We start from the raw sequence: 16,324 nt of genomic DNA on the forward strand, positions 1-16,324 counted from the left end.
GAACCTTTCTTCTCGTGTACTGTTGCAGTTGGTACTTTTTATATATTTAAGAAGTGAACTTTTGTTGTGAGAGTGAACACACTTTCAATCCATGACAGGTCAAAATAGGTTGTTTGAAACTGTAAAGCTACGGGATATCAAATTTGTGTATTGAGTATTAAGTTTCATGTATTGAAGTTTAAAGTGAATATGATATTTTATCAGTATCAATTAAATTTAGTTACAGGTTGACAATCCCATATCCGAAATCCTTGGGACCAGATGCATTTCGGTTTTTGAAATTTTTCGGCTTTCAGAATGGTTAGGGTTTTTTTATTTTTTTTTTATTTTTTTTATTTTTTATTTTTTTATACACAGGGATCAGCCCACCCGGGCACAGGTCACTGACCCACATTGGGGCTAAAATATAATAATAATAATAATAATTCATAGGTCTAGGTCGTGTTTCTCACTTTTGATCTTTTTTTTCATTCTTGTATTTCTTTATTATTATTATTATTATTATTTTATTATTACAGTATTATTGTTCTTATTATCATTGTTATCATTCTTATTTTATTTTTGTGTATTTTTTATTAAAATTTTTATTTACTATGAATAGTTATTATTATTACTGTATTATCATTATTATTGTTATATAATTATTATTACTATTACATTTTTCCCCCAGGCCCGATGTGGGTCAGTGACCTGTGTTGGGCTGTTACAAAAAAAAAAAAAAAAAAAATTGTTCCACAAAAAACTCAGTTTTCAGAGCTTTTCGGTTTTTGAAATTTCGGATAAAGGGTTGTCAACCTGTAGTGTCATGGTTGAAAGAAAATGGAGGTCAGCTTTCGAACTTTTACACGATTATTTAATATTCTTTGAACTTTATATTGGAATTAATTTTCATGTATTAAGCCGATGAAATTAAGGATTACAGTTTCGAGGCCTTAAGAAAATTAAGTTAGTTTTAAGACTAAGGTCAATAAAAACAATTCCAAGTTTCTGAGCCTTTTTTTTTTATAAGCGATGTCAATTTATCAGGCCACGGGAACGTTCGAATCACCTTAAGATACCCCCACCCCCCGTTGCTTATTTCACCTTAAGATTAATCACCCTAACGTAACCCCCAGCTTATTTTACCATAGGATTAACCACCCTGACTCTAACCTTATCTAAACCCCTGTAGCATTAGGGTAGTTAATCTTCAGTTTAATGTGGTCATCTATAGAGAGACTGTACATATTCCCCGCGATAAAGGATATTAGTGTTGGAAGCTTGAGACGAGATTAAAAAGCCGACTGCCCGAGACTTTGAAGATGTTGCTAAAGTTAAAAGTTCTTAACTCAAGTTTTAGAGGAAGTTTGGGTTTATGTCTCAAAGTTTTAAGGAAATACATATATGAGATGAAAAAATCATGGTTGTATGTAAAGGGGCAATTGAGTGTTAAACTGGATTATGATATTAAAACCGGTCTCAAGGTCATCTAGTACAACACTCGTTACATTAAATATGGTTATTTGTGTGGCTCGTGGCTCTGTAAGGAGTGCGGAGGTTAACTGGAGCGTGACTGTGGAGCCCTGCAGTAGAACCTTCCACAACCTCTTGCTAGGACTCGCCACCAGCTGGACTGTCCGTGTTGTTGGTAGTCCTTCAATGTAGGTGAATATTCATGATTGGCTTCAGGAGTGTTGGTTGACTGATATGAGAGTGTTTTTAACTGGGTTTGTGAATACTGTATTGATTAAATGTTATAACTAGCTTTACTATGTTGGTTAAACGTTTAAATATGGTTATAGGAACTCTTAAAACTGTATCTACTAATTTTGCTTGTGTGTTATTGGGTAATTGTGATGGTCATAGCTATGAAAAACTCGTTAATCTAGGATAACAAAATAAGGTGTTTCGCTCTTGGTATAAGTTTATGCTTTAAAATTATCAGCGCACTGACGGCTCAGACAAGCGCCACTCCACATACACTCCCTCATAACACAGCCCCACTCCACATACACTCCCTCATAACACAGCCCCACTCCACATACACTCCCTCATAACACAGCCCCACTCCACATACACTCCCTCATAACACACCCCCACTCCACATACACTCCCTCATAACACAGCCCCACTCCACATACACTCCCTCATAACACAGCCCCACTCCACATACACTCCCTCATAACACATCCCCACTCCACATACACTCCCTCATAACACAGCTCACATAAACACCACCACCACCCCCGCACCTGCACCAGCTGGCATCATTGCTGCGCAGTGAGGAGCCCTAAACGTAAGTGGGGTGGGCGGGTGTCCTTCTGCTCGATAACCCCCGCCCCATGATGCCATTGTGCCTTGGTGGTTGTATGTATACTACAGTACATCTTAGTTGACTGTTTACACACACACACACTAAAATTAGATAAGCTAAAAGTACTTGTGCCTGGCATTCATTGTGTTGAAAACTGAAGAAAAAATGCTTTATTTACTGAACTGTAGATGATTAATAGATGTAAGGGAATTTTTAATGTCAGACAGATAATTTATCATCATTAAAATTGGTAAGAGGCGTTTCTATCATTTGATTGTAAAATATATTTTCTTTTTGTACAGTTGAGGATTTAAAGTGTGGTGAAAAAATAAAAATATATTAAACTACAGTACTGTCATTCAATCAGTCTTTTGGTTTATTTGGAAATATGCCAAATGACACAAATAGTGATAGAAGCACCCAGATATTTTTGTGCCTATATACTGTACAGGTATTTCATAAAAATGCAAAGTTTTGCCCAATAAAAAGAACAACACTTTTGTGTGTGTGTGATTGTAATACTGTACAGTGTTTTTTCTCTTATCGTTACAGGTAAAATGGATGATGTACTGGATAGTATTTGCATTCTTCACATGTTTCGAAACACTCACCGATCTCTTCCTCAGTTTCTGGTTTCCCTTCTATTACGAGGTACAGTATGTTATAAATAAACTCAAGTGATATAATTTACTCGGTGCACTATACATATTTTCATGCTTCATTTAAGATCCTAGATGTATTTGCTAATGAAATAAAGACAGACTGTACTGTACTTATCATGCATTTTAGGTGGCATAACAGACTTTCCTCCGCAGCTCAAGATTTTAGTGGTGCTGTGGCTGTTGTCTCCAGCCACCCGGGGGTCATCCATTTTGTACCGCAAGTTTGTACATCCATGGCTGACCCGTCGAGAAGATGATATTGATAACTGTATTGCTCAGGCCAAGCAACAGGGCTACTCCACAGTCATACAGCTGGGCACCAAGGGCATGAATTACGCCACCACGGTCTTAATGCAGACCGCAATTAAGGCAAGTCGAGGACCCCAGGCAAGTGAATTAAGGAATATACAAGAGTCCTGCTTGTAGGTGTCATCTTAATCTTAACCCCATTTTCTTCTTATTACTAAATAGTAAATGTCTCTCGAATACAGTAGATGTTATAGTATATACAGTACAGTATTGTGTTTTTTAATTCTGCTGACTATGATGTTACCCAAACTTACAGATACATTTTATTCATTTGATCTTAATGTTATGAAGCAAGTCTTTCTCAACTGAAGGCAGGGAGACATTGTTTTAACTTTTTTTTTTTTAATATACAGAACAGTAATTATTTCTGTTACTGTTACAATATTGCCCATTTCTTTCAGTGCACATCTCTGAAATCACTGAAGTTATGCATGGTAATTTTGGAAAAATCATATTGGTAAAAAGCTCTTTTCTTTTATAAGAACCAGTAATTTCTTCCCTGGGTGGAGGTGATCTAAGGAGAGCAGGAATGAGTGGGTGGTCATATGATTATATTGTTCACTCTAGAGAGAATAGTACCTTATGGGACATTCATCAGCCTTCTCATTTACAGTAGCTATGAAGTGAGGTAGGATGCTAGGAAGGGTTACAGTACTGCGTACAGAGGACTTGGACATAATGGTTAAAAAAGTTTTGGGACCAAAAAATCATTAATCTTTTTCGAGGTAGAAATGAACTGTGTGCATAGACACAACCACAGTAAACTTAAAAAAAAATTCCTTCTACCCGGTAATCATAAAAATAAATTGCTCACTTTAAAAAGTTGCCAGCAATTTATCAGTAGTGTCTGGCTGTTTAGAAATGAGAAGGCTGCTTTATGCATGCAATTGCTTGTAAATACAACTTCTTGTGTACTGTATTAGCATTTTTCTTCAATTTTGAGAAGATTGGCCTATTTATAGAAATAAGAAATGCAACGTACAGTAATTACACAACAACCTAGTTGGTGGTATACCACAAATTCTCAGACTTTGCTGTCTTTCAAAGATTGTGATTATTTTACACACAACACTGACAGGATATATTACATTTTTTTTATTAGAGAAATAGCCCTTAACCTTAATGTCATTGGAGCAATAGACAGGTGTATATTTGTGCCCCATTTATCCTTATGAACTTCACGATCACTTTATGTTGAATCCTGTTGCATCTACGATGCAATTACTCATAATGTCAGTGCAAGTTTGATCAGTGCTGGCATTCATAGTGGTGATAAATGTGAGCATTTAATATCATTATGACTACTAAGGTCACTTGTTCTTACAATGACTCCAGCTGTTTCATCACTTTATAATGACTACAACTACATCATTACTACTCATATTGTCCCCAGACATCTCACAAAACCTCCAAATACTACCAGGATCTTTATAGATATTCATAAAGGCACCAGTTGCTGAATAAATTGTATGATAAAAGCCAATGCCCCACAAGTGTTCCTAATGATGCCATATACCTCACATACTCATAGTGAACCCAAATGCCTCACAGGTGTTCAGAGTAACACCAGGTATTACACAATTACTTGCAATAATGCTGGGCATTTCACAGGTGTTCATAATGTTGCCCCAGAAAGCATTGCTCTTGATTTAAAGCTTTTATTGTTTCTAATTTGGGTGTGTAGTTTGCAACACCAGCTCTGATTCTTTTTTACACAGCCTGCCACAAGAATCTGTAAGTGCATCACAGCGATATGATAACTAAACCAACTTGCAAATTTCAGCAAAAAGTATTTAGAATACTGTACTGTATTTTTGGCTGCCTTATTGTACAGTTGTTAGTAATGTGGGGGTAATCAACTTTTCTGTCTCACACGCTCAATCTTTCTACATTTTAAGTCATCTTCAGATACTGTATACAATACACAACTAGGAAATTAAGATAAAATTAAGCACAAATGCAAGATACTTTAGCTGTACAAATTACTGTAGATTGTAGATATGATTAAAGATTGATAATTTGGATAAGAAAACTCCTGGAAAGGATGATGTTGAGTTTGATAAATTGTTGCAAGCCACCAAAAGTGATGCACAGAGAATGAGGGCTTGGAAAAAGAAACACCATGATAAGTTTTATGTTCTAAAACTGCTCATTTAACCTTGACTTGTGAAAAATTCAACTTAGTAAACCAAGCATGTTTTTTATACTGTACCCCGTAAAAATTGTGCTTGCTAGTGTAAATAAAAACCAAACTCCGGGCAGAAGTTCTTTTAAACTTGTCCTAGAAGATAATTAAATAAATATATTGCTTAATAATTATAGTACTGTACAGTACATCAAATGTAAATTCAGAGTTGTAATTGCACATTTTGTTAGATTGGCTGCAGCTTTACCTACCTGTCTCTCTTCAGTTATCATTATTTCTTCTGGTTTGTTCTTTTGTCTATGCCTGCTTTATTCCATCTTGATAAGTACTGTACTGTATACTGTACTGTACATTCATAATTTCTTCCGTTACTAATAAATCTTAATAATATTGTTTAACATTTCCCGAACTCTGTGGTACTATACTTTAGTTTAGTCTATTAACCTATCACAAATGCATTATTCTAGAACAGTTCCATGATGATATAAAAATGTATTTCCCATGTATACCTGTATACTAATGCACCCATACATCTTTACTGCCAAAAATGAAACTCCTATGTCAAACATATCTCAACTATCCAGTATAGTGACTATTACCATAGCAAAGGGTAATCTAATTTTTGTTGATAGGAAATACTAAATTTGAGTTTTGAATACTGTATACTGTATATAGGAAACATCTCTTGCTATAAAACCTTTGGTAAGTAAGTGTGTTTTTTGACCTAACAGTGAATCATCAGATTGTTTTAAACAAAAATATTATAATAATATTAGTGATGTTTTATTGTGAACATACAGTACTACAGTAACAACTTTTTACAGTATAATATTCAGTATTAACACCTTTTTTTTATAGTCTTTGGAAATAGTATTTATCAATGCATTTTTCGTTCATATACAGTATGAATATTTACTTACAGGTATTTGTAATGTAACAGATTGAAACTGGCATGAATTATTTGTAATAAGAATACTGTATCTGCTGCAGGGTGGTGGTGGTATTGTGAATCAACTGCGGCGTAGTTACAGCTCTGGTGAACTGGCTGATGAGGATATGAATCGCAATGTTAAGGCTTTGCCACACATTCCTGATGATGACTATGAAGACCGCGCTCACTCCTCAGGTACTGCTGCCTCTCCTCCACTTACAAGGCAAAGAAAAAGGCAGCAAGCACTGCTGAAGTAGACTTGCCTGTTCTTAATTGGCACATGTTGTCCAACAGTGCTTTGAATCAAAACTAGGAATATGTGAATGTGATAGTCATAGCTGGTAACTGTTGTAGTATTTATTTTATTTCAGAAATTTTGCTCCTTCACTTTTTCTAAATGATTATACAGTATTTGCTTGAATGAGAATGCTATAATTCTGTTGTTTCTACAGTATATGTTTATATAAATGGATTATATTTATCTCATACTTTTGCTTGTACAAGAGGCTCTTTTTCTTTTATATGGTTTAGTGCAGTTAGCTAACTTTTTATAATTCACATCAGTGTTGCACAATAACTTTCTTTTAATTTTTATAGGGTTGGCTTATGAGACCAGTACAGTACTCTGATATCCTTTATAAACGAATGTGGTATATGTATACTTTCTTAGTTATTTTCTAGTCTCCTTCAAATGCATTTTGCTCAGTATACTTTTTACACTCTAAATGTTCATGTGAATTTTGTTTTACCTTGAGTACTGTAGTTTTAAGTGCTGTCAGTACAGTAATTACCCTAAAAAAGAGGCTTTTCTGTTTTTCTGTTCTTGTATGAAATGTGAAATAGATCTTTTGATTTTTGTAGGAAACTGTTACCAACTTTCTTTTGTTTTAAATACAGTAGATTACGGTATACTAAGATATCTTTACTGTATTGTCACATCAGTGATAGATCAAAGAAAATTACTGTATGTAGAAGTATCCTCACTATGCATGTGTCGTAATTTAAGTAGCTTTACAAAGCTGGCCTTAGTGATATCCTGACGCGTATGTGATAATATTAGTGTGGTAAGTCACAGCTTTTTTATATAGACCTTGTATGTACAGTATCTATATTGAGCTTTGATGAGCGATATATATAGTATATGTAAGTAGTCCTGATGAATAAAGAGAGGCCTTTCATTCTTCTTTCTTTTTCATAGACTTAAAACTTAACAAACCTGGGATCTGGTCTTTATATTGGTACTTCTTCAAGCTGTTGGTGATGGTTAATAAACTAATATCTCTCTGGTGTTTCCCTGATGCTGTAACAAAACAATAAGGTTTCTATATCCACATAGGTATCTTAGTCAACCCTGTCTCCATCTATTAGATGCCTCATACTTTTGGCCCCTTTCATCAGCATAAGATGGGACAGGTGCATTAAGTCTCATTATGAAAAAAATTAATACAAATTAATATTTAAGTGGTATTGAGTGACCTTATTTAGCTGATATATATACAGTACAGTATTAAACTCAAGTCATTTAACTGAGTACAGGTAAAATTAATGACTTTTGTAACATCTCTTAAATGATTCATGTCTAGTTAATAATAAATATAGTCCTACCACTGTGTTTCGTGATAATCTTTAGGTAATTTTCACAGGTTTTGTTACTGTTTTTAAGCACACAATAAAGATCAAATAAAAGGACAAAGTAAACATAACATTTGAAAACCATTTATGAAATGCGCACATAAACTAGTGATACCTAATCTAGCCTGGCCAAAGGTTAAGTTAGTTAATTTGTTGATCTTGTTTCATAACCATTTCAAACTAAATTTTTGTACTGTAGACATAAAGATAAACATATACCCAGGTCTGTAATTTTTTGCTTAGTGCAGTCCTTTACTGTATGTTGATTCATGAGTGAGACTTCCATTTTTCACGCTCCACCATTATCATACACTATCTTTTAGCATTGCATGCAGTGTCTTAATCTTCCACTGACTCTGTTATTTACTTTTTAACTTAATTCAGTTACAGGTCATCCATAGTATACCTTAAAATGTCTTTTCTTTCTCTCTCTCTCTCTCTCTTTTTTTTCTCGCCAATTTATGATGTCGGATTTTGTAATTTTATTCTTTCACAGTAGTAATTTTTGGGTTTAATACATCTTCAATCTATTTTCATCATATAATTTTATTATGTGCATGGGTTTACTTTCTGCAGTTTTTTCCCCCACTTTTTCTTCATGGAAAAATTTTTGTTTCACATCTATGCAGAAAGGTTCAAACATACTCGTACACCATATTCCTGACTTCTTGCAAATTCCACATAAGCTTTGGCTTATGCACTCAATGTTTTTCTCTTGTGCTTATCAGTACAATATATTCACTCAGCATGCCTCTCCAAAATTCACCAAAATAATATGCCTCCTGCCCAACTGTTTTATCTGATTCAACTACCAAAATTACATCTTTGATTCTTATGAAAATTTCATTCTATGCCATTGTAATTAAATATTTACCATTGCTCTTTCATATCTCACATTCCTTCCACATATACAGGACAGTTTAAAAGACCCTCATACACTCCTTTCTCAAATCAATATTCACTTCCATAAAGCCATAGGATATATTTGAAAGGTGATATATGAGGTGAATGGGATGCAAAAAATTTAAAATTTGAAAATGAGATGGGGAAGTGAGAGAAATATTGGTCAAGGGTAACTGGGTTTGCCATGGTGGTATAGATGTATTGAAAGAATGGGAACTTAAAAGTTATTAAAATGAATATATTATTTAACTTTGAAATGATATTAGGAGAGAGAGAGAACTAGACCAGGTGGGAGGGTGAAGTGAGGAATTTATTGGTTTGGGGGCAAAACATCATCAAGGAAGCAACTACGGTATGTGTATACATATTCAGAAAGCACCGTGTTAAATGGTTTATTGGGTTGAGTTTGCTGCTGATGGGTGAGGTTCACCTTAGTAAACCTGATGAAAATCTTTGGACCATGTTTTGGAAAGGGAACAACAGAGCAGACGACACAACTGTTTGATTTAGCAGGTAGAGAGGGTGAATGACAATATATGGTGTTGCTCTTTATTCCAGCTAGATGTACACTGTCTTAGTGAAGGATGAAATGTCATAAATTGGATGGGATGGTAACAAAGCAAGATTTGCATACCAGATATTGTTCTGAACAAGAAAACCCCCACTGAGTCAAACTATATGGGGTGACAACGAGTTAAATTAGCTGATAGTTCAAATTGAAGTACGGTGATCATATTTACACACAGCTTCCAGTTTATTGATATTGTGATTTCTTTGAAATTCGGTAAATTAGCATAATGTGGATACCTGACTACTACCTATCCATACATAAAAGAGTACTTACCTGTAAATGAACACTATATACTGTACCTAAATACTGTACATACAATAAGCAAAAATAAAAACAAATAAGAATGTACTGTTAAACAGTTGGAAAGCAGGGAAGAAAATCATATTTCTGTATCAATTTGGTTTGACATATTGTCAGCATTTAGGGGTGGGAATGGCAGCAGAAATTTCATCTACTGTACAAACTTGAGTTGTACAATGTGTTTTATGCAACTTTAGTGTAAGGATAAGATTCGATAAGCCATCTCAACCTCAGTCAACCAACCAGCAGCAGTCTCCCTCACCCAGTAAACCGCTTGGGAAACTTACAACTTCCACTTGTACTGTACAAGAGACTTGTTCCTTTTAGATAAGAAAATTATGGTGTGATGCAGAAAATTAATGTCTCCTATGTAATTTGTGAAAATTATCCATTCTCAAAAGTGGAGTCTATTTACTATATACATTTTTGCAATTTAAAATACTGAGTCATAAAGGGGGTAGGAAATCTAGAGTGTTACTTTGAGCATCAAGGATTTCCTGTACCAAAGTTTTTATGCTTGAAAGCATTTGGTGCTACTGCCACCATGAAAAAAAAATAATTACAGAAAATAAGGTACAAGTTAAAGGAGTGTACCGGTAGACAACTTGGGGTAACTAACATCTGTCTAAGGCATTATGCACACAAAAATCTGTTTTATTATTTCTATAATTTTTTGATGAAAATTAATCTCTCTCAGCATAATTTTTAGCCCCTCCTCTAAAACCAGTTTATTTTTTCTATGTAAAGTGTTTTAAGCATTTAGGTACATCTCAACAATATCATATAAACTGTTCTGATATTTCTTTCTCATACACCTTGATTTTTCCTTAATTTTGTGATGAACTAGGGGAAGTACAGCACACACAACAGTCTCCCTTAATAGTGTGACTTTTAGTTAAGTTAGGTTTGTTTGATACACCAGGGAATGCTTACAAATCAGCCCAGGGTATCAGCTACTTTGGCTTGGCATTATATCTCAGAGGATAGGTGTATATGTCCCTGTGATCCTGATATTTGTTAGCCAGTTAGGTTATTTTGGTAAGCTGGTGGGGATATGGTTATGATGACACATGCCAAATATCATTTACACACTGCTTCTTAAGTGGGGATCTAATGGCCTGCCAGTACAATAAGGTAAACAAGCTGCCATTGTACCTATAGTGTCCCTTCATTTACTCTTTAATTGTACCCTTTTTTGTGTGGAGGGGGGGGGTAATCATCATCATCTCTAAAGAAAATAAATGTTCAGAATCCTCACTCTTGACATTTATCCATTATAATTTACATCATATTCTCCTACTGTCTCTACCTCTCTTTGTTAAAGGGATATCTAAGGTATTTGATTACTTTGGTATTTTTTTGTAACATGTCAGATGTCAATTTGGAGTAGAATTTTGAAATGCATGCAATACTGAAAATATCTTATGTCATTATTCCTTACTAACCATTCATGAAACTTTATATTGATTCCTATACTTCACTCTATAGGGTTTCCAGCAGAAATTTATAGTTTTTGCATTATTTTCACTTTTTTATTTCACAGAAGGAAGTACAAGTTTGCAGGAATATTTTTTGTTTACTTCTAACTCGGCCAATCAGCAGAAGAGTCGATATCACATGAAACTCATGCATATGTACTTAATTCTTACTTTGCAAATTCAAGGCTGATCTCTATGTCACGTGAATTTGAATTAGTGGGAAAATGGTTTTTATCTGTGGAGGATGCTCGTTGGAAGATTCAATGACTATTTGAGAAAGAAGTTTCAATTGTTGACATCTTTAGGTCTCATGGCATTCTTTTTGGTTCAGTAAAGTGTCCAAAGTGTAATTCAGACTGTCTGTATTGTCAATCCTCCTCTTTCTGTTAATTAAGGTAAATAAGGTTAAGTTTACACACCAGGTGAGTCTGGGGGGGGGAGGGGCATGGCATTGGGTCAGGTTTTTCTGGTAAGGTTAAGTTACACATGTTTACAGTACAGTACTCATATTTAGAGTTGTTTTTGCATGTTTTTACCCCAAAATGTTGGTAATTGGGGGATATACAGTACAGTATCTCCAAAAGTGCTCGTATCCTCTAGAAATGAAGATCATATTGCTTATGCTGTTGAGGGATATATCATTTCATTAATTGCATCATCACACATGTGAACCCAGACAATAGGTTTAGACTTTTGAAATGTTATTATCATACGGATATATTTTAGTCCCGTACAGTAGCTCTCTCCTATTCCTTCTTATTGACTGTACAGTACTATAAACTGCATGAGTTGCAACAGAAGGGAGAAAAGTATGCTTATATAACTTTGTCATTGTTGAGTTTAACAAAATGAATGGGTGAACTTCTACAATGTTTGAAGGTTATGCTGTATAAGTATTCAAATTGTTTGATAAATTTATATACAGGGATCTTACAAAAAAATGCAGTTCTTACAAATTTTTGTGGTGGTTGCATTATTGCTTGTATTATAACAGCAACATTGTTCTCACTTGTGCAAGACACCAAACATCAACAAGTGAGGAAAATGTTGCTGTTGTAGTTCAAGTATTCACACAATATCCATGAAAATCTACAAGTTACATATTTCTGAGACACCCTGTATACTGTCTGTGGGAAATATACTGTACTAAAGTGTTCAGAAAATGGTTTCAGTGTGTATACTGTTATACAGTATATGTACATTAATATGAAAATGACAGTTGCTGTATTTAAGACATTCAAGACTGCAAGCTGTAAAATGAATTTGTTTGTCAAGTTCATGAAATGGTGTGAGAACCTCAGTGCATTTTAATTACCGTTTATGTATATTGTAGCAAATTGTGGGAGTGTTTAGAGCAGTTATTCTTTCAGGGCCTTTTGAAGGGGAACCACGTATTCGTGCTGAGAGTGATGCAGCATACAAGCCTCGAGGATCATCAGCAAGTCGTGGGGTCCGCTCTAGCAAGACTAGATCAGCTGATGTGTCTGACGTTTATTACCAGGATGTCCCAGATGAGGCCGTCCAGCGTAGACGCTCCCCACGCACACAGGACACAGCCAGGTATATACTGTGATAAATTAGTTATGGTTTTTTAATATGCTAAAGAATAGTAGTTGGGAATTTAGGCTGGTATTTGGAGTAGAGACAGACCCACAAAGTAGTACAGTACTGTATAGAAGGCCTGGCATATATAGATTATGCCATGTTAAAGAGAGTGTAATAGATTATTTTGATATATTTACTTACATATTAAATTACCGGTAGATCTAGCATGTGCAGTATCTACAGATTTGGACAATAGCTCTTCCATCTTTTTATTGTAGATTAGTCTAGTATAACATGTTTCTAGTATTTTTTCTGGCTATGAATAGAAATTTCCAATATATATTCTTTAATCTACATCAGGATGTAGCATGAAGACAACAGATTCTATGGTTATCAACACTATTTTTTTTGGATGTTATAGATTTTGTATATCATAAGAATAAATAAGATCAGTTATACTAAAATGTGGTAGCTTTAAAATTTGTATTTCTATCTTGTAGTTTTCAGAAGATGAAAAAAAATCGGCTTTGACTGTCTCCACCTTTTAAAGACTGCATGAAGTAAGTCAAGGTGGAGACAGATTTTAGGTTTGGTTATACAGTACAGATAATTCAACCTGGAGATTTATTCAAGCATCTTGAAAATTTTATAGTTCTTCCATGCACCGACAAAATTATTTAGAATTGCAAAATTTTATCATTATCATTCCAGGTGATTAAAGAATGTTCAGTTTTGAAAAACTTTGGAGTTTCTCTGTGCTCAACAGTGCTGAGTGACTGCTAGTCATTACATGTGCTCACCACTTGTCAGACAGTTAACATTAACCTTGACTCAATTTTAGGAAGTTGCTGTAATTGAAAGATATTGCAGTACATTAGTACAGTATATCGTACTCGGAAGTAATATAAAATATACAGTACCTCAGGCTTCATTTATATTGACTTTGTGTTCCATCTAAAATCTCTCTTATTTTTCTACCATCTTCTATTATGGAATTTTATTTTTATTTTGAATGATGTCTTATTCTTTAACATGAGCCACTGCATTTGGTCTGCAAATTTGAATTTCTTCAAAAATCTTCATTTGTTGATGTAATAAATGGGGCTATTAATTTTATTCCTAAAATTTGTGGAAGATTCCCAGTTATCTTTAGCATATTTAAGTTGTAATAATCAGAAATTAGTTATATCAAGCTATGGATAACTTCAATGACATTTTATGGGATTTTCATAGCAGAAGAGGATACAGCATTGTCTTGTTTTATTTTAGTTATAAATAACCTAAAGTAACTTATGTCATGAATTTTTATTTATTTATAGGACCTTTATAAATCAGCAATTTCTTTTTTATTTGACTGAAATTATTTTGTTTTACTTGTTATTTTAATATTAATCATTCCCTTTAAGACACATGAGGATACTAGTATTTGTTTTTGGGGTTTCTTATGGAGTTTTAAAAGTTTAACTAATTATATGTTTCATCAACAGAAATGTCAATTACTTTGAATACATGTTAAAATAGTTTTGCAGTTACATATGGTATTTGCAATGTGGTTGAAGGCTTAAGGGTATTATTTAGCTCTTCTGGGAATATCTGCAAAATCATGGGATATATGTTGCACTTTGTTTGAAACATTAGTTGCACAAAGTTGATTGAGCTTATTAGGTTGGGTTGTTTTGCTGATAACTGCAGTAAAACTTTAGCCCATTTTTTCTTACATGTACTAGCAAAGCATTGCCCTGGAAGTATCCCCAGGTTTTGGCTATGCAAATGACTTTGATGCCCTAAACTTAAACTGCTTTTAAGATTCATTGGTTGTCATCATTGAAAGATATGAATGAAAAATGAAAATTACTATATACCCTGTATATGAAAAACAAAAATTCCATGTAATAGTAATTTCCCCTTTTTGTGTTCATAAGTCAAATAACCTGTACTGTACAATATTGAGAATGTGATCTGCCAATTGAAATTTAATGGGGAACATTAAACATAGTATGTCATTGGTAGTAATTCATGATTAATGATGAGCACTCAAGTTGAACTTTTAGAAGCAGCATAAGCATGGGTAACTTATATGCAGACTGTAAGTCAGACAGTATGCTGCTCCCAGTAGTAATTTATCCCCTTTGATGAGTTTAAGTGTTATATGAATTTTTTAAGGCATATCATGGCATCAAGAATATAAAATAATTACCTTTGTTTTGTGACGTTTGCCTCTCCCTCAAGAAGCGTTGATCTCAACCATGCCCGTAAACCCATGGCAAATTTTCCCCTGTAAAATTAAAATTACAGTAAATGGAAAATAAAAATATTAATTAATTTTTCCAGCTATTGCTCTCTTTGTTCCATTCCTAAAACAGTACAGTAAATAGAAATGTTCTAGATCTACCCCAACTTTTGTTTCCTTTAAGAATGCTTATGCAATATGCTTCTTTTTTCTCATCTAGATCTTTTAAAGTTATGACTACCAGTTAGTTTGTTCAGTATTCGGGGCTTAAGTTGCTGATGCCTTTAACTAAGGCTTCCTTCCCAAATTTAGTGACAATGCTAGTCTGTTCAAAACTCATTTTTGTAACTGTGGTGAGCTCTAGACTTGCTTATAAAAATAAGGACGATTTTAAGGTTTGTATATCAAGATAACAGTCTTCATCTAGTTGGGTTTGAAAGGGCACATTGCAGAAAGTTTTATGGTTGTTATTGTTATGCTTCTTTGTAAGGGCATGTATCTTGGATAAGCTCCTCATATTCATATTCTTCATATGGATAACATATTTTTGAGATTGGTGTTCTTCCTCACTGTAATTATATTACTATTTTACATGTGGCCATGGTTTTAATGGACTTTTCTTCTGCCAGACGAAATAAGCTAATACGTATATAAAAGAGACTATTTTCTCCAACTTTGGGTATAACCAGTCCCAAGCAGTCTATTGCATTGTAGTTGTACAAACAAGGAGTTGGGTGCCATGTAATGTAAAGTTGCTTGGGAAAAGAATAGGCCCTATTCTGGCCAGTGATGACGGATCCCTCGAGAAATAGAAGATAAAGCCTGAACATTATTTATTTATTTTATCTTTGTTTTCGATAGTGGCATCATGTTTAGTCTGCTCTGACTTGGACTTGTAGGCATGGTTGGAATTGACTATCTGTGAGGATGGAGGAAGTATCGTAACATTTCTCTGTGTCAGAGCTGATTTCCTCCCCAGTCATACCTATAAATCTTCAAGTACAATGTAGTGAAGATATGACCTTTTATAAATTACTTTCAGAAATATGCTTCTGGTCTTCACCTCTTTTCTTTCCCCTTTTCTTAATGCTTAATTCCATTATTCCTTGCTAGAAGAGCACCACAAACTCCTGATGCACCAGCCAGATTAGTATGGAACACTTGTCAACATTGCACAATTCATTACTGGTGATTTGAAGATAATTTTAGCACAACTCATTGTAAATTAAGTTTAGTACAGTATACATATACCCATTAAATCATGTATTTTTTTCAGTTTTATCTGTCTCTCTCATTATGTTTTGTTTGTTACACAGCATGAATC

At 34.2% G+C, this 16,324-nt stretch overlaps 1 protein-coding gene across 4 annotated transcripts in view; it reads left to right on the top strand.

Annotated features, from left to right (window-relative positions):
• LOC121868046 overlaps positions 1-16,324 on the top strand; it is a 41,554-nt gene that overhangs the window by 10,231 nt on the left and 14,999 nt on the right. For 3 of the 4 annotated variants that reach the window (XM_042368310.1, XM_042368309.1, XM_042368307.1), the window contains exons 3-6: positions 2,846-2,944; positions 3,109-3,342; positions 6,401-6,536; positions 12,596-12,785. In XM_042368310.1, coding sequence (XP_042224244.1) covers positions 2,846-2,944; positions 3,109-3,342; positions 6,401-6,536; positions 12,596-12,785 — 659 coding nt within the window. The remainder of the gene's footprint in view (positions 1-2,845; positions 2,945-3,108; positions 3,343-6,400; positions 6,537-12,595; positions 12,786-16,324) is intronic. The other variant, XM_042368308.1, reaches the window with a different exon arrangement.

This window comes from Homarus americanus, unplaced genomic scaffold (assembly GCF_018991925.1).
Source record: "Homarus americanus isolate GMGI-L3 unplaced genomic scaffold, GMGI_Hamer_2.0 scaffold37032, whole genome shotgun sequence".
In the NCBI taxonomy this organism is placed as follows: Eukaryota; Metazoa; Arthropoda; class Malacostraca; order Decapoda; family Nephropidae; genus Homarus; species Homarus americanus.